General features: G+C 50.9%; 1 protein-coding gene across 4 annotated transcripts in view; it reads right to left on the reverse strand.

Moving 5' to 3' along the window:
• Positions 1–14,991, reverse strand: part of FBF1 (Fas binding factor 1) — a 145,834-nt gene extending 130,843 nt beyond the window's left edge. For 3 of the 4 annotated variants that reach the window (XM_040329970.1, XM_040329971.1, XM_040329968.1), the window contains exons 1-5: positions 14,789–14,991; positions 14,448–14,475; positions 6,142–6,183; positions 2,047–2,116; positions 1,903–1,954 (exon numbers count right to left, since the gene is read on the reverse strand). In XM_040329970.1, the coding sequence (XP_040185904.1) occupies positions 1,903–1,954; positions 2,047–2,116; positions 6,142–6,183; positions 14,448–14,475; positions 14,789–14,791 (195 nt within the window). In that variant the 5' untranslated portion in view covers positions 14,792–14,991. Of the gene's footprint in view, positions 1–1,902; positions 1,955–2,046; positions 2,117–6,141; positions 6,184–12,178; positions 12,329–14,447; positions 14,476–14,788 lie in introns of those variants that run through there. The other variant, XM_040329969.1, reaches the window with a different exon arrangement.
• Positions 14,992–23,789: the final 8,798 nt, after the last annotated feature.

Consider the following 23,789-nt stretch of genomic DNA (forward strand, 5'->3'; position numbering starts at 1 on the left):
TCAGAAGTCACATAATTAGTGTCACATGATCTGTCATTACATATATATATATATATTACACACACACACACACACACACACACCTTTTTTGAAAGGCCTCAGGAGGCTGCAACACCCAAGCAAGAGGCACCACTAACCAAACACTGCCATGAAGACCAAGGAACTCTCCAAACAAGTAAGGGACAATGTTGTTGAGAAGTACAGTTCAGGGTTAGGTTATAGAAAAAAAAAAAAATATCCAAATTTTTGATGATCCCTAGGAGCACCAAATCCAATCGAAAATCTGTGGTCAGACTTAAAGATTGCTGTTCACAAGCGCAAACCATCCAACTTGAAGAATCTGGAGGAGTTTTGCAAGGAGGAATGGGCAAAAATCCCAGAGGTAAGATGTGGCAAGCTCATCCAAAGCTCAGAGACTTATCCAAAGCGACTTGGAGCTGTGATAGCCGCAAAAGGTGGCTCTACAAAGTATTGACTTTAGGAGGGTGAATAGTTATACACATTGATTTTTTCTGTTATTTTGTCCTATTTGTTGTTTGCTTCACAATAAAAAAAAAAAAAACACATATTCAAAGTTGTGGGCATGTTCTGTAAATTAAATTATGCAAATGCTCAAACAATCCATGTTAATTCCAGGTTGTGAGGCAACAAAACCCGTAAAATACCAAGGGGGCTGAATACTTTTGCAAGGCACTGTATGTGGATGCAGCATCGGTCCGATGCTGCATCTGTCCCCCGACATCTCTGCACTGAGAACCGAGCAGTCGATCACCGCCAATGTCTCTGTTCTCTCAGATCCACAAGCAGAGAGCTGCTGCCTGTCAATCAGCAGGTCTCCTGCTCTGCTCCTCCACGCTCACTGGAGTGCTGAGCTGTGGAGGGGCGGGGAGCGGCCATCTCAGCGGCTCACTGAGAGGCTGAGACGGGTATCAGTCCAGATACTTGGCAAAATCAGACTCTCTGAGTCGGGATGACTCATGCCTGGAATGATATTGGTGACTTCAGACCGCCCTCTGCTGAAAACGGGTCACAGGAATGCAAAACGAATTGGACTACTGTGATGCATAGGAGAAGCCCAGCCAAACAAGCTCAGGCTGGACTTCTCCTTTAATGATTAACAAACATTTATCACTCATCTATAACAAAGTAACAAGTTTGGATGGAGGTCTTCGGTTTTGTATCCTTGGTTTAAATGCTCAGATTATGGATCAAAGCTTTTAGGTAAAGTTTTTCAGCACTACAAGTCACATACCTATCTGGGGGTAGATTCACGTAGATCGGCGTTTCTTTGTGCAGGCGTAACGTATCCTATTTACGTTACGCCTCCGCAACTTTTACAGGCAAGTGCCGTATTCTTAAAAGAAAGTTGCGGCGGCGTAGCGTAAATAGGCCGGCGTAAGCCCACCTAATTCAAATAGTGAAGAGGTGGGCGTGTGTTATGTAAATTAGGCTTGACCCAACGTGATTGACGTTTTTCCCGAACAGCGCATGCGCCGTCCGTGGAATTTCCCAGTGTGCATTGCTCCAAAGTACGCCGCAAGGACATCATTGGTTTCGACGTGAACGGGGTAACTATACGCCGGGAAAAGCCTAACGTAAACGGCGTAAATGTACTGCGTCGGCCGGGCGTACGTTCGTGAATTCGCGTATCTTGCCGATTTACATATTTCGACGCGTAAATCAGCATACACGCCCCTAGCGGTCAGCGGAAAAATGCAGTTACGAGATTCTATGAATCAGGCGCATAGATACGACCGGCCGGACTCAGATATACGACGGCGTATCTGGAGATACGCCATCGTATCTTGTTTGTGAATCTACCCCCTGGTCTCTAATTTAATAAACGCAGATAAAAGTATAAAAGCAGGGTTATCACAATATCCTGCAAAATATTATAATTACCTCAGCTGCTTCTTTTGCGATCTCTCTGAAAAAGTCTTCATCAAGGGTTGATCTGATGTAACATGAAAACATAAATAAATACCAAAGCATATCTGTGTTTAGAGAAAGACCCAACAAAAAGGTGAAAACATTATAGTAACTCACTTCTTAGTGGTGATAGATAGACGTGCAGCCCGGGTTTTGCTGGCAGAAGCTGAGGTCCATGGTGATGGATCTGTACACATAACACCACACAAACAAGAAAGGAATCTCAAAATAATATAATGAGCAGTAAAGGAGATGGACAGAAAATATTACATTGTCCGTGTTTGTCTTTTTTCAGTTATGATTTTCAAGCATGATCTTATCCTCTGCCTTCCACACAAAATCAGACCTGTATAAAGTCCTTAACCATGACAGACTCTAGCTATTTAACCACTTCCATACAGGGCACTTATACACCTTCCCGCCCAGACCAATTTTTAGCTTTTAGCGCTGTTGCACTTTGAATGACAATTGCGCGGTCGTGCTACACTGTACCCAAACTAAATTTTTATCATTTTGTACCCACAAATAGAGCTTTCTTTTGGTGGTATTTGATCACCTCTGGGATATTTATTTTCTGCAAAAAAAAAAATGACCAAAGATTTTGAAAAAAATCTTTTTTTTGTTTCGGTTATAAAACATTGTAAATAAGTATGTTTTCTCCTTCACTGATGGGCACTGATGGTACTGCACTGACGGGCACTGATGAGGTGGCACTGATGTGGTGGCACAGATAGGCGGCGCGGACGGGCACGGATAGGCGGCGCGGACGGGCACGGATAGGCGGTGCGGACGGGCACTATTGTATGTGTTGTACTAATGGATGCCAATCAGTGCCAAACAATGCCTGTCAATCAGTGATGCCCATTGTGGGCACTGATTGGCATCCATTTTTTGTGTCCTCCTCATCCCTGGTGGTCTAGGGTGGCATCCTTTTTTTTTTTTTAATCCCTGGTGGTCTATATGGCCATCCCTGGTGGTCCAGTGGGCATCCTCGGGGGGGGGGGGGGCTGTGCTGATAATCGATCAGCACAAACCCCGCCCTGTCACAGGAGCAGCCGATCGGCTCTCCTCTACTCGCGATTACCGGCTTTTCCTATTTACATCGTGATCAGCCGTGATTGGACACGGCTGATCACGTGGTAAAGAGTCTCCGTGAGAGACTCTTTACCTTGATCAGTGTTGCGGGTGTCAGACTGACTGACTGACTGACACCCTGCAACAACGATCGCCAGCGGCTCAGAATCCCGAGGACGTCATATGACGTCCAGTCAGGATTCTACAACCACTTTGCCGACGTCAATATGTCATTGGCGGGCGGCAAGTGGTTAAAGAGGAACTGCAGTCTGCTCATGATTATATTACATTATTATATAATGATTTCCCACATCCCTGTATATGTGTCCTTTTAGATGTACATCCAAGAGTCTTTTAAAAATATCCATACTCCCCACAGTCACCACCAATTGTGGGAGAGAGTTCCACATCGAGAGAGAGAGAGAGAGTTCCACATCGAGAGAGAGAGAGTGAGAGAGAGAGAGAGAGAGAGAGAGAGAGGAGTTCCACATCGAGAGAGAGAGAGAGAGAGAGAGAGAGAGAGAGAGAGAGAGAGAGAGAGAGAGAGAGAGGAGTTCCACAGAGAGAGAGAGAGAGAGAGAGAGAGAGAGAGAGAGAGAGAGAGAGAGGAGTTCCACATCGAGAGAGAGAGAGAGAGAGAGAGAGAGAGAGAGAGAGAGAGAGAGAGAGAGAGTTCCACATCGAGAGAGAGAGAGAGAGAGAGAGAGAGAGAGAGAGAGAGAGAGAGAGAGAGAGGAGTTCCACATCGAGAGAGAGAGAGAGAGAGAGAGAGAGAGAGAGAGAGAGAGAGAGAGAGGAGTTCCACATCGAGAGAGAGAGAGAGAGAGAGAGAGAGAGAGAGAGAGAGAGAGAGAGAGAGGAGTTCCACATCGAGAGAGAGAGAGTTCCACATCGAGAGAGAGAGAGAGAGAGAGAGAGAGAGAGAGAGAGTTCCACATCGAGAGAGAGAGAGAGAGAGAGAGAGAGAGTTCCACATCGAGAGAGAGAGAGGAGTTCCACATCGAGAGAGAGAGAGAGAGAGAGAGAGGAGTTCCACATCGAGAGAGAGAGAGAGAGAGAGAGAGAGAGAGAGAGAGAGAGAGAGAGAGAGAGAGAGAGAGAGAGAGAGAGAGAGAGAGGAGTTCCACATCGAGAGAGAGAGAGAGAGAGAGAGAGAGAGAGAGAGAGAGAGAGAGAGAGAGAGAGAGAGAGAGAGAGAGAGAGAGAGAGATCATAAGCCTAGGCTAAATGACCAGACAAGAAATAAGAAGTGGGCTGTATAAGGTATTTACTGGCAGAAAAAAAGTTTCACTATCCAAAGTTAAAACAACAAGGGCAGAAGATTTATTAGATGAAAAAATTACTGAAGGTTAAGAACAGATCAAGGGACATTCATATACAGTCATGGCCGAAATTGTTGGCACCCCAGAATTTTTTCCAGAAAATTAAGTATTTCTCACAGAAAAGTATTGCGATCGGCAGTGACAGAGCAGGGATGTGGAGCTCTGCGTGTAAACACAGAGCTCCACGTCCTGTCAGGGAGAGAGGAGACCGATCTGTGTCCCTTGTACATAGGGACACAGATTGGTCACCTCCCCCAGTCAGTCCCCTGACCCCACAGTAAGAATCACTCCCAGGGTACACATTTAACCCCTTCCTCGCCCCCTAGTGTTAACCCCTTCCCTGCCAGTCACATTTATACAGTAATCAGTGCATATTTATAGCACCGTTTGCTGTATAAATGTGAATGGTCCCAAAAATGTGTCCGATGTGTCCGCCATAATATCGCAGTCCTGACAAAAATCGCAGATCGCCGCCATTACTAGTAAAAAAATCTAAATTAAAAAAAATTTCAGAATTCTATCCCCTATTTTGTAGCCGCTATAACTTTTGCGCAAACCAATCACTATACGCTTATTGCGATTTTTTTTAACCAAAAATATGTAGAAGAATATGTATCGGCCTAAACTGAGAAAAAAAAAAAAAAAGGGATATTTATTATAGCAAAAAAGTAAAAAATATTGGGCTAGATTCAGGTAGGGGCGCGCAATCTAACGGCGGCGCAGCGTATCGAATTTACGCTACGCCGCCGCAACTTACAGGAGCAAGTGCAGTATTCACAAAGCACTTTCTCCGTAAGTTGCGGCGGCATAGCGTAAATGGGGCCGGCGCAAGCGCACGTAATTCAAATGTGTAAGGGGGGGCGTGTTTTATGTTAATGTGTGTTGACCTGACGTGATTGACGTTTTGTACGAACGGCGCCTGCGCCGTCCGTGTACATATCCCAGTGTGCATTGCTCCAAATGACGTCGCAAGGACGTCATTGGTTTCGACTTGAACGTAAATTACGTCCAGCCCTATTCGCGAATGACTTACGCAAACGACGTAAAAAATAAAAAAATCGAAGCGGGAACAACGCCCATACTTAACATTGAGTGCGCCTCATAGAAGCAGGCACAACGTTACGCCGAAAAAGCCTTACGCAAACGACGTAAAAAAAACGAACGCCGGGCGCACGTACGTTTGTGAATCGGCGTATCTAGGTAATTTGCATACTCTCCGCCGAAAACGACGGGAGCGCCACCTAGCGGCCAGCATGAGAATGCACCCTGAGATACGGCGTAAGAGACTTATGCCAGGTCGTATCTTAGGCTAATGTCGGCGTATCTAGCTTTCTGAATACAGAAAGTAGATACGCTGGCGCAGCTTAGAATTTACGCAGCGTATCTATGGATACGCCGGCGGAATTCTTTGCTGAATCTAGTACATTGTGTTTTTTTCAAAACAATTTCGCTCTTTGTTTATGGCACAAAAAATAAAAACTGCAGAGGTGATCAAATACCACCAAAAGAAAGCTCTATTTGTAAAAAAAAAAAAAAGAAGAAGAAGAAGGACATAAATTTTGTTTGAGGGCCACGTCGCATGACCGCAATTTTCATATAAAGCAACGCAGTGCCGAAAGCTGAAATTTCGCCTGGGCAGGAAGGGGGTATATGTGCCCAGTAAGCAAGTGGTTAAAAAAACATTCATATGTGTGTATGTCCCAGTCAACAACAGCAGACTCTAGCAGTTTACGTACAGATCAGGGTCCTTTCAATTCATGTCATATGTAGTCTCAGCTTTATTACACTGTAGGTAGAAGCAAAAATAATCACTTACCATCGTCGCCAAGAAGATCACCAAGGAAATCATCAATAGAACCTTTATAGCAAAGAAAAACAATATAGTCAAGTGTTTATATGTTTCACGGTTTTCCTGTTTGTTCAGCAAGTCCAACTAGATAACAATAAAGAGTATATACTTTTTTTACATTTTAAAATGTATTGCCATCAGGTGTGAGGACCTATATTGCTGTCTGCAGCACACTGCGCCCAAACGCAGCATCCTCCTGCCGCCTTACATCCATCTGATAACAATTTTGTAAATGTATGTGCTGATGACCAAGTTGTGGCCTTGCAAATCTGAGCCATAGAGGCTTAATGACGCACTGCCCATGAGGCACTTACTCCCCTGGTAGAGTGCACTCTCACCCGAAAAAAGGTGGAACTCTTCGCTTCAAGCCATAAGCCTGAATTATAACTTGGCGAATCCATTGCAAAATAGTCGATTTTGATGCTGCCTGTCCCTTCCTGGGCCCTTCTGGCAGCACAAGCAAAAGAGTTGGTCTTTCGCATTTGAGCTGTCATCTTTAAATAGACCCTGACAGCTCTCACCACATCGAGAGAATGCAACAATCTCTCTTCCGCAGAACGAGGTTCTGGGAAAAAGGAAGGTAGAGTGACATTTGGTTCAGGTGAAAGCTGGACAGACACCACCTTAGGCAGAAAAGCCGGATGAGGATGCAACACCACCTTGTCCTGATGAATAATCAAATTTGTGCCTTTACAAGAAAAAGCTGCCAACTGACACCATTTCCTTGTCAAAAGGATCAGAGGAATATGCTGAATAGGCTCAAAAGGCTCTGCAAAACAGCCAAGATCAGATTCAAATCCAAGGGACACAAGAGCAGCCTAACTGGTGGAGTTATATGAACTGCCCCTTGTATAAAGGCCCGGACCAAGGAATGCAAAGCAATTGGTCTTTGAAAAAAAATACAGATAAGGCCGAGATTTGACCCTTGATTGCACTCAAAGCCAGCTTCATTTCTACCCCCCCCCCCCCCCCCCCCCAACTGCAAGAATTCTTCCTATGACATACTTTCAGGGATGTCATTCTTTGGCCTCAAACCAAGAAATATAGGACTTCCAAATTCTATAATAACCCTAGAAGCTGGTTTCCTCGCATTTATCAAGGTAGTCACCACTGAGCCAGAAAAGCCTTGATCCTTTAAAATCTGGGCCTCAATAGCCAAACCGTTACATTTAGCGACTGTAAGGCAGGATGGAATACTGGTCCTTGTGAGAGCAAGTCTGGACGGAGTGGAAGGGACCATGGTTTCCCCACTGCCAATCTTACAATCTCTGCATTCCTTCTGGGCTATGCTGGGGCTACCAATATTACTGGCTTCCCTTCCTCCCTGATCCTGCGCAAAAGTCGCAGTAGAAGCTGAACTGGAGGGAAAGCATAATTCAGAGAAAACTGGTGCCAAGGTATCACTAACACATCTGCTCCGAATGCGAGCGGATCCATTGTCCTTGACACAAACCTGTCCAACTTTTTGTTGAATCTGGATGCCAACAGATGTCTGGGGTACCCAACTTTTGGCAAATGGTTGAAAAAAAAAAATCTCAGGATGTAGGGACCACTCCCCCTGGGGATAACTGCTGGCGGCTTAGTCTGCCTGCCAATTCTAAACTCCCGGAATGAAAACCGATGACAGAAAAAAGATACACGTTTTTCTGCCCACGTCAGGATATGGCCCGCCTTTTTCTGGGCCGCCTGACTCCTGGTACCCCCTTGGTGGTTTATGCAAGCCATAGCTGTGACATTGTCGGAATGGATCCTGATGGGACAACTCTGCAATCTGACAACCCATGACACTAGAGCCAGTCAAGCTGCCCGAATCTCTAGGACAGCCCTCAAAATTACACTCGCCTGCTCGCATTTTGCGAGTAAATTTTGAGGGCTGGCGAGTGTGGGCTGCTTGGGAGCAGGGGGGGGGAGAGAAGAGACACGTCGCCGCTGATGTCGCCGCTGCCTGGTTGTTCAAAGCGCGGGGAACAGCTTTCAATTCAATAGTGGTGTTCCCCACCGCGCGCGTCATATACAGCGCCTCCCTTTTGTCCGAGCACTTTGAGACAGATCACCCAGGATTGGACGGGTGATCTATCTATCAAAGTTTCCCGGACAAGGGGGAGGGGCTGTATACAACGCTCGTGGCAGGGAAAACAGCTATTGAATTGAAAGCTGTTCCCCGCGCTTTGAACAACCAGGTGGCGGCTCCGGCTCCTCTCTCTTACCCAGCACAGGTAGGCTGCGATGTGGGGGACATCTGGCTGCGATGTGGGGGACATCTGGCTGCGATGTGGGGGACATCTGGCTGCATTGGGGACATTTTGCTGCACTGGGGACACATGCTGCATTGGTAGACATGGGCAGGCTGCATTTTTGGGCACGGATAAAGTTGTTGTTAATATTTATTTTTATAACTTAATTCTGCATAAAACATTTAAGTGTCATTTCATGAGATAATTTATGAGGGCGTGTCTAGGGGCGGGATATGGTAGGGGTTGGGCGGGGCAACTGGTGGTGAGTATGCCTTGAGGCCTGGCTAGTAGCTCAGGACTTGAAATTTTGAGCCCTGCTCTAGGATATTGATGGGCAAGGTTTTCTCAATTCCTGACCACTTCCCTTGGACAGTGGATTCCTCCAGAACTGCTTCCCAGCCCAAGAGGCTGGCATCCAGTGTCACCACCTTCCAAGCTGCTGGCAGGAAGGATTTGCCCTTCTCAAATTTCTGGCTACCAACCACCAATTGAGACTCTGCCGCACCCTTGGGGACAGGTACATCTGATGGAACACGAAGATCCAAGATTTGGATTTTCGTGTTCCAAGCGGACAGAATACTGTTCTGCAATGGTCTTGAGTGGAATTGGGCATAGGGAATTGCTTAGAACAAGGCTACCATCTTCCCTAGCAACCTCATAGAAGGGTGAATCGAAAGTCCCATCTTTCCTTTGACCACCCGGACAAGATCCCTTATGGCACTGACTTTTGTCTGAAGCAAAAATACCTTTTCTTGGATTGTGTCTATAATCAGTCCCAAGTATTCCAGCCTTTGCACTGGTCATAAGGCCGACTTCTCTAGGTTGAGAACCCAACCCAGGTGTTCCAAATAGTGAACCGTGTTGGACACAAGTAAGCCGACTGATTCACAAGTAATAGGTCGTCCAGGTTTGCCATTATTGTTATACCTTGTCTTGCTAACACCGGAGCCAGAATGTTTGTGATCAAGGGTAAGGCTACGAACTGAAAATGCCGCCCTTCTACCTCGAATTGCAGAAACTTCTAGTGAGGGAGGTAAATTGGCACATGCAGATATGCATCTTGATGTCTATTGGTGCTAGAAATTGTCCTCTCCTCAGAGTGGACACAACGGATCTAATTGACTCCATCCAAAAAGAACGAATGTTTCAAAACGGATTCAGATTTTTGAGATCTAGAATGGGTCTCACATCTCCATTCGGTTTTGGTACCGTGAAAAGATTTTAACTGCTCTTCTGTCGGTACTTTTACAATTACACCTTGTGACCTAAACTAGCGCCTGGAATAAAGATCTTCTTTTTAACTGGTCTTTGGAAACATTTGATCTTAGAAATCGAGATGGTGGAAACTCCCAGAACTCTAGTTTGTAGCCTAGAGATAATGTGGAATTGACCCATCTGTCCTGAATCCCCTTCCCCCAGGCCTCTGAAAACTGCAGAAGCCTCCCCCCCCCACCCGAATGAGTGGGGGTGCCCCTTCATGAGGAGGCCTTAGGACCCTGTTTGGCAGGCCTCTGAACACAGGGCTTTTTCTGGCCCGGTCCTTGAACCAGACAGCAGAGGCCGTCAAAACTGCCTGGAGGTTGAGGCACCCGGTGACGGGGAAATAGAATGCTTAAATGGAAGCCTATTCCTTCTTTTAACAGGTAAAAGTGTACTCTTACCACCTGAAATTTTCGGGATATATTTATCCAAATCCTCTCCGAACAAACGCTCCCCATGAAAGGGAAAACCTGCCAATAGCTTTTTGCAGGGCAATTCTGCTGACCAATTCTTTAACCAAAGAATCCTGCGCATATGCAGACAGGAGAGCAAAGCGTGACACTTTCTGAATAGAATCCTTAAGAGCATCAAACGCGAAGCATAAGGCCCTTGGCAGGTCCGCCAATTCACAAGCAGCTTCCCCTTGAGAAGGCACATATTTAATGATTCGTTTAAACCGGTCCTTTAAGGACTGACACAATTCCTATAGCTGCTACCACAGGTTGTGCTGCCGACCCAGCTATGGAAAAGGAAACTCCAAGTAAAAATTCAAGCTTTTTATCAACCGGATCTTTAAAAACCTGGGCGTTGTCTACCGGACAGGTTAAGCTTTTATTCACAGAGGAATTAGCAGCATCAACTGCTGGCAAACTCTTATATACTCTGCCCATTCCTGCTCCAATGCTGGAAGGTCAGGAGGAGGAGAAGGAGATCTTTTTTGCTTTTTCCCTGTTTGGGAGATAGAAGCAATCATGCCGGCTATTTTGCCTTCCAAACCAGCTAATGCTGATGCCAAATCGTCCTTAGTAACCGATGTAGAGTCTGAAGCATTGGAAGTAGTCACTATACCCGACAGCCGTACTGGCTTAGATGGCCAGTCACCTCTGGCCTCTCAGGGGATGACAGCACTACGGAAGCGTGACTAGGATCTTCATACCCTGACAGCAGCACCCTTGCGCTTCTTCCTGCTGTGTTCCCCTTCTTTCGGGAAGACATCGCTACAAGCAAACAAATTTGAGGTACTTACAATGGGCCATATTCTCAGTGAAGTTACGATGGAGTAAGTCAGATACTCCATCGTAACTCCCTTTTTTGGCCAGTGTATCTATGCTCCTGATTCTCAGAATCATTTTTGCATAGATACACTTAAGATCCGCCATCTGTAAGTCACTTACACTGGCGGATCTTAAATGCAATGACGCCGGCCGCCGCTAGATGGCATTTACGTGAAGGAGTCATTTGCGTATGCAAATGATCCTTCTACGCCGATTCCCGAACGAGTTTGCGTCGCGTAACCGTCGCTAACGTCGTTTGCGTAAGCGGAAACTTACTCCTGCTATATGAGGGGTAAGTTTCCGCAAGTCTCGCGTAGGCCATGTTACGGATGGCGTCGGGTCCCCGTCGTGTTTTTTCGTCGGGTACGTCGTTTACGTAAGTCGTTCTTGAATACGACTTTACGTCAATGACGCACACGTCGGCGTCATTGACGTTTTCCGCCGAGAACTGGAGCATGCGCACTGGGCTTTTTGCAGCCCGGCGCATGCCCAGTTCTTTCGCATCGGGGGCGCACTTCATTTGAATAGAAGACACCCCTTGGAGATCCGCCAGGCTACGCTGGGACACTTACACTCCGCTGTCCCAACTTATGGAGCAAGTGTTTGGGGAATACAACACCTGCTCCAGTAAGTTGGGACAGCGGAGTGTAAGTGCCCTAAGCGCAGCAGGCGGATATTTAGAGAGAATATGGCCCAATATGTGTACCTAATCCACTGCCGAGCTGCAGTCCAGCTATATTGTGTAAGCGTCGTCGCCGATTGCTTTCCACCTTGGAACGCATTCGGCGATCGCGCTTTGACGTCACTTCCCGGTGCCGCGCACTGACGTCATTTCCCGGCGCCGCGTGCGTTCCCGCGTGGAACGTGGAAGAGCCGTGTGTAATCAGCGCTATTCTAGGCATCTGTTTTCTCCCTATATATTTACTGCGCTCCCGCAGTATGGCGTTCTATTATTGTCGGCCATAGTCGGACCACGCTACCATCAAACTACTGGCAATATTATCTCCTCTGCTGTAAACCATCGCAGCCCGGATCCACGCTACGATCAAGCTACTGCTCATTTCTACTAAGTATCCTCTACCTGGATCCACGCTGTCATCCTTACCCCAGTTGCTGTAGGGACACCCTAAGATATCCACCACCAGGAGATCCTCCATTACCTAATCCCATTGCTACCATAATACTATGCTATTGCTGAAGAACTCTCATGCTCTACAAACGGATAAGTACCCTTACCATGTTGCATTTATTGCTCCAGAATTACCCTGTTCACATATTGCATTTACTTAGTTCTGCATTTGAACCTGGCTCAAATTTAAACTACAGCTTGCTTGGGATTAGTTATTGTGGATTCATATAACAGCTGTGGCATATCTTAAAGGGACATACACTCTTAAACCAATTTAATCTACAGTTGCATCTCTCAAGTATATGCTATCTGCATACAGTATTCTCATATGCTACGTGCTTGACACTTGTTATTTATAGTATACGGCCTCTTGGCCTGAAATACAGAACATGTTCGCTATACCTTTTTAAAGCTAGGTGTTGTAGGTATGTAGTAATACCTCCTCCCTTAGTAGCTCAATACATTCCTATATGTGAGAGATATGATGTAGTGAACCCCCAAACTCTTTTTCTTTGATTATAGTGACGCCTGGGGTCCAGTACTGAAAATCACATTACATAGAGAAGTGCATTGAAATCTTTTTCCTAACCGCAGTTGTGGTTCACTCTCGTTCACCGTAGTTTGTGACATAATGCTGCCATCACCGCTCAGCCTAATAACCAGTAGCTGTGTCTTTAAATGCCTATATCCATGCCCCACAGTGCTTAGGTGCCCCAGCAGCAGCCTGCTCTGTGTCCATTCAGCAACCACCGGGCTTTCAGCTGAAGAAAGTTTATATCCGCCGCTCTGCACCTGCGCAGTGTGCTCTGTGCACGCTCGTTTCCACGTGCACGCCAGCCGCGTCCTCTGCAACCCTTATCTAGGGCTTGTTCCCACGTGCATGCGCGTAGGATGAAGTGGCTGCTCTCACCAGGAAGAGATGCTGGCGGTCCGGAGGTGGAGGAGGAGGTCATAAAAAATGACTGACGTTTCGCTTTAAGGTGTATTTTTTTACCAAAAAAAATAATTAAAAAAACTGTTGCACAAATACTGTTGCCAACCGTCCGTAGAATTACGGAAAGCCCATAAAAACAGGGCACTTTTCTCCTGTCCGTGGCAGGAGAAAAGTGCCAGTAAAAATCGCGGCGACCGGCTCGTGACAGAACTTTGCATGCGCAGTTCCGTAATTCGGCGAGAACATACGATCCCCCTAAGCCGTGCCTTCGAGTACTGCCTCTGCCAAGCCCACCCGCCGCGCAACCAATGATGTGACAGGCAGGGTCTGGGCGGGCGGATTCGAGGAGCCTCATGGCGGAGTGGACAGAGCAGATGCTGGCGCGTGTGGGAGTCGGGCGCTGCGCAGACTTTGACCTAACCGGACTGGACTGGTGCAACGGACTCCTGGCTGAGGCTGACTGAGGCATTGAGCCTGGTGGTGAGTGCACTCACAGTCTCAGAGAAAAACTGTCACTGAGACAGGCAGCCCACGGGGGGGATGATGGTGACGGGAGGGGAGGGTGTTATGTCTGATGGTGGTTGGCAGGGGGCGATATGTCTGGTGATGGTTGGCAGGGGGTGATGTCTGATGGTTGGCAGGAGGTGATGCGTCTGGTGGTGGCAGGGGGTAATGTGTCTGGTGGTGGTGGTGGCAGGGGGTGATGTGTCTGGTGGTGGCAGGGGGTGATGTGTCTGGTGGTGGTGGCAGGGGGTGATGTGTCTGGTGGTGGTGGCAGGGGGTGATGTGTCTGGTGGTGGTGGCAGGGGGTGATGTGTCTGGTGGTGGTGGTGGCGGCAGGGGGTGATGTGTCTGGTGGTGGTGGTGGCGGCAGGGGGTGATGTGTCTGGTGGTGGTGGTGGCAGGGGGTGATGTGGCTGGTGATGGTTGGCAGGGGGTGATGTGGCTGGTGGTGGTTGGCAGGGGGTGATGTGGCTGGTGGTGGTTGGCAGGGGGTGATGTGGCTGGTGGTGGTTGGCAGGGGGTGATGGTGGGTAATGATGGTGGCAGGGGGTGATGTCTGATGGTTGGCAGGGGGTGATGGTGTCAGGAGGTGATGTCTGATGGTGGCAGGGGGTGATGGGTAATGATGGTGGCAGGGGGTGATGATGGCAGGAGGTGTTTAGAATTGGGAACATAAATTCTGGTGATCCTAGTAGCTACCTGGGATTTCCCCTCACTTTCTGTGGTGGTTATGGAACAGAAGTGAAGGGGAAATCTCTCCATGGGTGACAAAAACTGATGGAATAAATAATTTGCCCTTATTATATCGAAAATAACAGTAATATGTTTTTTTACCAGCAAAAAAAAAAAGTTTTTTACACATAAACAAAAAAGTGTCAGAAAAGGCATGGTCTTGAAGTGGTTAAAACAGTTGGGACAAACATACACAAGGAACTAACCTTTCAATCCTCTTTTATTCTTGGAAGCCTAGAACAAAATAAAGACATATTTAAGTATTATACTCACTAAACTCTGGGGGTCAGGTGAATTAACAAAAAAAAAAAAAAAAAAACTGAAAAACAGAAATGTTGATGGGGACTTTTAGTCATTACTGCCCGGCTGCTGGAATCCAGATGCGTGTTCTATTAATAATAGATTCAGATTGTAGTGCAAAGTGAGTAATAATAGTAATAGCAAGAAGAAAAGGGAACACTGTTCAAAAACTGCCACGGCCCTCGGGATGCAAAAAGAAGTCTATCTATCAATGTAGTGCCTATAGAGGGTAATGCGGCTCACACACCATGCTCCGGATGTCTTCTCTTCACACTCGTCGTCTGTGGACCTGACCTCAGCCGCACAGCATCACATAGAACTGGAATAAATCACATCGCTCACTGCCAGCCCTCCGACGCCGAAAAGCGTCTCCTCATCACTATAGAAACTGCCGTTTTACTGGGCTTTCATGGTCACATGACCCGGGGCTGTTTAGCTATGAAAGTCTACCGAGCCTACTTCCTCCAGAGCTCTTCCGGCTGAGAGTGGAGCACTATGGGAGTTGTAGTTCCGCCCCATAGAACTGTGCTTACTATATTGGGATGATCTCCTGTTTACATTGATGAGGAGAGTGAGGGTTGTTATCAAGGAAAGAAGTCTGAGCTAAGCCTGCCACGGATTTCCATGTGATATGTATATGCTATGTATGTGTGTGTATACATATATATATATATATATATATATATATATATATATATATATATATATATATATATTAGGGTGACCACATTTCCAAACTGCCATTCAGGGACACACCCCCCCCCCCCCAAAAAAATACGTTTTTTTACATATTTTTTTTGCCAGTTTTGGGGGCAGGGGCGTATCATGAAATCAGCGGGCCCGTGACAGGGGACTGGGTGACAGGGGACTGGGTGACAGAGGGCTGGGTGACAGAGGGCTGGGTGACAGAGGGCTGGGTGACAGAGGGACAGAGGACTGGGTGACAGAGGACTGGGTGACAGAGGGACAGAGGACTGGGTGACAGGGGACAGGGTGACAGGGGACAGGGTACTGGGTGACAGGGGAATGGGTGACAGGGGAATGGGTGACAGGGGAATGGGTGACAGGGGACAGGGTGACAGGGGACAGGGTGACAGGGGACAGGGTGACAGAGGGCTGAGTGACAGGGGAGTGGGTGACAGAGGGCTGGGTGACAGGGGACAGGGTGACGGAGGGCTGGGTGACAGGGGACTGGGTGACAGGGGACTGGGTGACAGGGGACTGGGTGACAGGGGACTGGGTGACAGAGGGCTGGGTGACAGAGGGCTGGGTGACAGGGGACTGGGTGACAGGGGACAGGGTGACAGGGGACAGGGTGAAAGAGGGCAGGGTGACAGAGGGCTGGGTGACAGAGGGCTGGGTGACAGGGGAGTGGGTGACAGGGGAGTGGGTGACAGGGGAGTGGGTGACAGAGGGCTGGGTGACAGGGGGATGGGTGACAGAGGGCTGGGTGACAGGGGGCTGGGTGACAGGGGAGTGGGTGACAGAGGGCTGGGTGACAGAGTGTCTGGGTGACAGAGGAGCTGGGTGACAGAGGAGCTGGGTGACAGAGGAGCTGGGTGACGGAGAGCTGGGTGACAGAGGGACAGGGTGACAGAGTGACTGGGTGACAGAGGGACTGGGTGACAGAGGGACTGGGTGACAGAGGGACTGGGTGACAGAGGGCTGAGTGACAGGGGAGTGGGTGACAGAGGGCTGGGTGACAGGGGACAGGGTGACGGAGGGCTGGGTGACAGGGGACTGGGTGACAGGGGACTGGGTGACAGGGGACTGGGTGACAGAGGGCTGGGTGACAGAGGGCTGGGTGACAGGGGACTGGGTGACAGGGTGACAGGTGACAGGGGACAGGGTGAAAGAGGGCAGGGTGACAGAGGGCTGGGTGACAGAGGGCTGGGTGACAGGGGAGTGGGTGACAGGGGAGTGGGTGACAGGGGAGTGGGTGACAGAGGGCTGGGTGACAGGGGGATGGGTGACAGAGGGCTGGGTGACAGGGGGCTGGGTGACAGGGGAGTGGGTGACAGAGGGCTGGGTGACAGAGTGTCTGGGTGACAGAGGAGCTGGGTGACAGAGGAGCTGGGTGACAGAGGGACAGGGTGACAGAGTGACTGGGTGACAGAGGGACTGGGTGACAGAGGGACTGGGTGACAGAGGGACTGGGTGACAGAGTGACTGGGTGACAGAGGAGCTGGGTGACAGAGGGACTGGGTGACAGAGGGACTGGGTGACAGAGGGACTGGGTGACAGAGGGACTGGGTGAAAGAGGGACTGGGTGACAGAGTGACTGGGTGACAGAGGAGCTGGGTGACAGAGTGACTGGGTGACAGAGTGACTGGGTGACAGAGGGACTGGGTGACAGAGGGACTGGGTGACAGAGGGCTGAGTGACAGGGGAGTGGGTGACAGAGGGCTGGGTGACAGGGGACAGGGTGACGGAGGGCTGGGTGACAGGGGACTGGGTGACAGGGGACTGGGTGACAGGGGACTGGGTGACAGGGGACTGGGTGACAGAGGGCTGGGTGACAGAGGGCTGGGTGACAGGGGACTGGGTGACAGGGTGACAGGTGACAGGGGACAGGGTGAAAGAGGGCAGGGTGACAGAGGGCTGGGTGACAGAGGGCTGGGTGACAGGGGAGTGGGTGACAGGGGAGTGGGTGACAGGGGAGTGGGTGACAGAGGGCTGGGTGACAGGGGGATGGGTGACAGAGGGCTGGGTGACAGGGGGCTGGGTGACAGGGGAGTGGGTGACAGAGGGCTGGGTGACAGAGTGTCTGGGTGACAGAGGAGCTGGGTGACAGAGGAGCTGGGTGACAGAGGGACAGGGTGACAGAGTGACTGGGTGACAGAGGGACTGGGTGACAGAGGGACTGGGTGACAGAGGGACTGGGTGACAGAGTGACTGGGTGACAGAGGAGCTGGGTGACAGAGGGACTGGGTGACAGAGTGACTGGGTGACAGAGGGACTGGGTGACAGAGGGACTGGGTGACAGAGGGACTGGGTGACAGAGGGACTGGGTGACAGAGGAGCTGGGTGACAGAGGGACTGGGTGACAGAGGGACTGTGTGACAGAGTGGCTGGGTGATAGAGGAGCTGGGTGACAGAGTGACTGGGTGACAGAGTGACTGGGTGACAGAGGAGCTGGGTGACAGAGGAGCTGGGTGACAGAGTGACTGGGTGACAGAGGGACTGGGTGACAGAGGGACTGGGTGACAGAGTGACTGGGTGACAGAGTGACTGGGTGACAGAGTGACTGGGTGACAGAGGGACTGGGTGACAGAGGGACTGGGTGACAGAGTGACAGAGGAGCTGGGTGACAGAGTGACTGGGTGACAGAGTGACTGGGTGACAGAGTGACTGGGTGACAGAGGGACTGGGTGACAGAGTGACAGAGGAGCTGGGTGACAGAGTGACTGGGTGACAGAGTGACTGGGTGACAGAGTGACTGGGTGACAGAGGGACTGGGTGACAGAGGGACTGGGTGACAGAGGGACTGGGTGACAGAGGGACTGGGTGACAGAGGAGCTGGGTGACAGAGTGACTGGGTGACAGAGTGACTGGGTGACAGAGGGACTGGGTGACAGAGGGACTGGGTGACAGAGGGACTGGGTGACAGAGGAGCTGGGTGACAGAGTGACTGGGTGACAGAGGGACTGGGTGACAGAGGGACTGGGTGACAGAGTGGCTGGGTGACAGAGGAGCTGGGTGACAGAGTGACTGGGTGACAGAGGAGCTGGGTGACAGAGGGACTGGGTGACAGAGGGACTGGGTGACAGAGGGACTGGGTGACAGAGGGACTGGGTGACAGAGGGACTGGGTGACAGAGGAGCTGGGTGACGGAGAGCTGGGTGACGGAGAGCTGGGTGACGGAGAGCTGGGTGACAGAGGGACAGGGTGACAGAGTGACTGGGTGACAGAGGAGCTGGGTGACGGAGAGCTGGGTGACAGAGTGACTGGGTGACAGAGTGACTGGGTGACAGAGGGACTGGGTGACAGAGGGACTGGGTGACAGAGGGACTGGGTGACAGAGTGGCTGGGTGACAGAGGAGCTGGGTGACGGAGAGCTGGGTGACAGAGGGACAGGGTGACAGAGTGACTGGGTGACAGAGTGACTGGGTGACAGAGTGACTGGGTGACAGAGTGACTGGGTGACAGAGGGACTGGGTGACAGAGTGACTGGGTGACAGAGGAGCTGGGTGACAGAGTGACTGGGTGACAGAGGGACTGGGTGACAGAGGGACTGGGTGACAGAGTGACTGGGTGACAGAGGAGCTGGGTGACGGAGAGCTGGGTGACGGAGAGCTGGGTGACGGAGAGCTGGGTGACGGAGAGCTGGGTGACAGAGGGACAGGGTGACAGAGTGACTGGGTGACAGAGGAGCTGGGTGACGGAGAGCTGGGTGACAGAGTGACTGGGTGACAGAGTGACTGGGTGACAGAGTGACTGGGTGACAGAGGGACTGGGTGACAGAGGGACTGGGTGACAGAGTGGCTGGGTGACAGAGGAGCTGGGTGACAGAGTGACTGGGTGACAGAGGGACTGGGTGACAGAGGGACTGGGTGACAGAGGGACTGGGTGACAGAGGGACTGGGTGACAGAGTGACTGGGTGACAGAGGAGCTGGGTGACGGAGAGCTGGGTGACGGAGAGCTGGGTGACGGAGAGCTGGGTGACAGAGGGACAGGGTGACAGAGTGACTGGGTGACAGAGGAGCTGGGTGACGGAGAGCTGGGTGACAGAGTGACTGGGTGACAGAGTGACTGGGTGACAGAGGAGCTGGGTGACGGAGAGCTGGGTGACAGAGTGACTGGGTGACAGAGTGACTGGGTGACAGAGGAGCTGGGTGACGGAGAGCTGGGTGACAGAGGGACAGGGTGACAGAGTGACTGGGTGACAGAGTGACTGGGTGACAGAGGGACTGGGTGACAGAGGGACTGGGTGACAGAGGAGCTGGGTGACAGAGGAGCTGGGTGACAGAGTGACTGGGTGACAGAGTGACTGGGTGACAGAGGGACTGGGTGACAGAGGGACTGGGTGACAGAGTGGCTGGGTGACAGAGGAGCTGGGTGACAGAGTGACTGGGTGACAGAGGGACTGGGTGACAGAGGGACTGGGTGACAGAGGAGCTGGGTGACGGAGAGCTGGGTGACGGAGAGCTGGGTGACGGAGAGCTGGGTGACGGAGAGCTGGGTGACAGAGGGACAGGGTGACAGAGTGACTGGGTGACAGAGGAGCTGGGTGACGGAGAGCTGGGTGACAGAGTGACTGGGTGACAGAGTGACTGGGTGACAGAGTGACTGGGTGACAGAGGGACTGGGTGACAGAGGGACTGGGTGACAGAGTGGCTGGGTGACAGAGGAGCTGGGTGACAGAGTGACTGGGTGACAGAGTGACTGGGTGACAGAGGGACTGGGTGACAGAGGGACTGGGTGACAGAGGGGCTGGGTGACAGAGGAGCTGGGTGACGGAGAGCTGGGTGACGGAGAGCTGGGTGACGGAGAGCTGGGTGACAGAGGGACAGGGTGACAGAGTGACTGGGTGACAGAGGAGCTGGGTGACGGAGAGCTGGGTGACAGAGTGACTGGGTGACAGAGTGACTGGGTGACAGAGGAGCTGGGTGACGGAGAGCTGGGTGACAGAGGGACAGGGTGACAGAGTGACTGGGTGACAGAGTGACTGGGTGACAGAGTGACTGGGTGACAGAGGGACTGGGTGACAGAGGGACTGGGTGACAGAGGGACTGGGTGACAGAGGAGCTGGGTGACAGAGGAGCTGGGTGACAGAGTGACTGGGTGACAGAGGGACTGGGTGACAGAGGGACTGGGTGACAGAGTGGCTGGGTGACAGAGGAGCTGGGTGACAGAGTGACTGGGTGACAGAGGGACTGGGTGACAGAGGGACTGGGTGACAGAGGGACTGGGTGACAGAGGAGCTGGGTGACGGAGAGCTGGGTGACGGAGAGCTGGGTGACGGAGAGCTGGGTGACAGAGGGACAGGGTGACAGAGTGACTGGGTGACAGAGGAGCTGGGTGACGGAGAGCTGGGTGACAGAGTGACTGGGTGACAGAGTGACTGGGTGACAGAGTGGCTGGGTGACAGAGTGGCTGGGTGACAGAGGGACTGGGTGACAGAGTGGCTGGGTGACAGAGTGACTGGGTGACAGAGGGACTGGGTGACAGAGGGACTGGGTGACAGAGGGACTGGGTGACAGAGGGACTGGGTGACAGAGGAGCTGGGTGACAGAGGAGCTGGGTGACGGAGAGCTGGGTGACGGAGAGCTGGGTGACAGAGGGACAGGGTGACAGAGGAGCTGGGTGACGGAGAGCTGGGTGAGAGTGACTGGGTGACAGAGTGACTGGGTGACAGAGGAGCTGGGTGACGGAGAGCTGGGTGACAGAGTGACTGGGTGACAGAGGGACTGGGTGACAGAGTGACTGGGTGACAGAGTGACTGGGTGACAGAGTGACTGGGTGACAGAGTGACTGGGTGACAGGGACTGGGTAGAGAGAGATTATACAGTCCAGATTACAATTTGCAGGGGCAGCAAAGGTGACAGAGAAAGGGGGGTGCACCATGCACCCCCCCCCCCCTCCCCCCTCCCTCACTGTCACCTCTGCTGCCCCTGCAAATTGTAATCTGTACTGTATAATATCTCCCCCCATTGCATGGTCAACCCCCCCCCTCCCCTGCACCTACCTTTTCTGCCCCTGCTCCAAGGATGGCCGGCGCCGCGGCGCAGCGGAAGTCGGGACTCGCGGGAGGTCGGGACTCAGGACGGGCGGCGGATCGAGTCCAGCTGAGCAACCGAGGCCTGGAGGGGAGGAGGAGGAGGTCTTGTGTGTGCCGCGGTAGGTGAGTGACTCACTTGCCTGTTACGCTGCTGCTCTCTCTGCCTGTTACGCTGCTGCTCTCTCTGCAGCAAGAACCGCGGCTGGCCGCTGGAGGAGGAGGAGATGGGGGTGGAGTCGGAGGCCGCAGAGAGAGCGGGACACTGCGGTGACGTCACTGGTTGCTACAAGCCAAGCGGGGCTTCCCTAGCAACCAGTGATTTAGAATCATTTAATTACAGTGGCAGTGAGTGTGGCAGGCAGTTGATTCCGGGACTCTCCATTGTCCCGGTTTGAAGGCTCCCGGGACACGGGACAAAAGTGTATATTACGGGACGATCCCGGGCAAACCGGGACACGTGGTCACCCTAATATATATATATATATATATATATATATATATATATATATATATGTCTATCTATGTATATATATATATATATATATATATATATATATATATATATATATATATATAATCTGTCTATCTATGTATGTATGTGTGTGTGTCTCTATCTATCTATGTATGTATGTATGTATGTGTGTGTGTGTTTGTGGATTGTAGTTTTAATGCAATTAGCTTGCCCACCTCCAGTCCAGTGGAATTCTGGCATTTCTCGCATTAAAATGTAAAAAAAAAAAAAAAGGAAGCCGATGCCACCGGTCACATCCTTTTCCTGGGCTCCCCAATGGGACTGGAGAGTCTGGTAAAGACGGGGGCCGAGGGACCCCCTTCCATCCCCTGTCAAAGTGATCAAGCAGCGCTATAGGCTAGGGTTACCAGACATGTCCCCGGACCAAGTCTGTCCCCGGTTTTGTCCCTGGATTGGATTTGAACAGGGGCAATTTAAAAAAAAGTCGATGCAGAATGAAAAAAAATATCTAAATTACACTCCGCCGCTCCTACTAGCTATGGGGGGGGGGGGTGTATTTTTTCCATTATCTGTGCCCCTTTCTGATGATCATGTGCTGGTCGGAGCGGAGGGAATATTTCTTCAGTTTCGGGATGCATGCCCATTCAGCTCTACTCGCATGTTCTTCTGCCTTGGCTCAAGTCCCGGCCAGCCACCTGCCTGGTTATCTCCTTGCCTTCCCTGGTGGAGTGATCTTCCTGCGCACCCAGTAGGGCCCGGAGAGTAGGACTTGACAGGCTGTGAGGCGGGCAGTGGCGGCGACGGGCAGAGAGTCGCTGATTGCCGCCATTACTAGTAAAAAAAACATGTCCCCAGATTTCATTTTTAAAATCTGGTCACCTTACTATAGGTACTTGGATCCCTTTTATCATGTAGGAAATTGCTGCGGCTAAAAAGTGAGATCTTGATCATTACTGCAGCGATGACCAAGATAAAACTGCCCCCGTCCAAGGATGTAAATATATGTATGGCGGGCGGAAAGTGCTTAAAGGGGAAATATACTCACCATGGCTCCAGCGATGCTTCGTCCTGAAGCCCCCTGTGGCTGCTGACAGGCTGTCAGCTTCCGGGTTCCTGATCACCGGCTGCTTTCATTGGCTGGGCGGGGAAGACATGACTCTGGTGCATGCATGGGAGCTCTGTCAGCTTCGGATTGGCCAAATTTGTACAGGGGCGGAGAGAATGGTAGGTAACTTTAATGCAGAAGAGACAAAGGGCCAGATTCAGAAAGGACTTACGACGGCGCAGCGACATGTACGCCGTAGTAAGTCCTAATCTGGCCCGTCGTATCTATGCGACTGATTCTTAGAATCAGTTATGCATAGATATCCTTTAGATCCGACAGGCGTAAGTCTCTTACACCGTCGGATTTTCACCGCTAGGTGGCGCTTCCGTTGATTTCCGCGTCGAGTATGCAAATTAGCTAGATACGCGAATTCACGAACGTACGCGCGGCCGACGCAGTAAAGTTACGACGTTTACGTTAGGCTTTTCCCGGCGTATAGTTGCCCCTGCTATATGAGGCGCAGCCAATGTTAAGTATAGTCGTCGTTCCCGCGTCGAAATTTTAAAAAGTTACGTAGTTTGCGTAAGTCGTCCGTGAATGGGGCTGGAGGTCATTTACGTTCACGTCGAAACCAATGACGTCCTTGCGACGTCATTTGGAGCAATGCACGCTGGGATATTTTAGGGACGGCGCATGCGCAGTTCGTTCGGCGCGGGGACGCGCTTCATTTAAATGATACACGCCCCCTACCCGCCGAATTTTAATTCTGCCGGGTGATTTACGCTACACCGCCCCAACTTTACAGGCAAGTGCTTTGTGAATAAAGCACTTGGCTGAAAAACTTGCGGCGGCGTAACGTAAATCGGATACGTTACGCCGCCGCACAGATACGCCAGCTGTACCTGAATCTGGCCCTAAGTATGTCTCTTCTGCATTTAAAATTCTGCTGTATATCCTTTTTTATTTCGTACATAAAGTTCCACTTTAACACAAAACCAAAAATGAACAG

Source organism: Rana temporaria, chromosome 12 (genome assembly GCF_905171775.1).
Source record: "Rana temporaria chromosome 12, aRanTem1.1, whole genome shotgun sequence".
Lineage (NCBI taxonomy): Eukaryota > Metazoa > Chordata > Amphibia > Anura > Ranidae > Rana > Rana temporaria.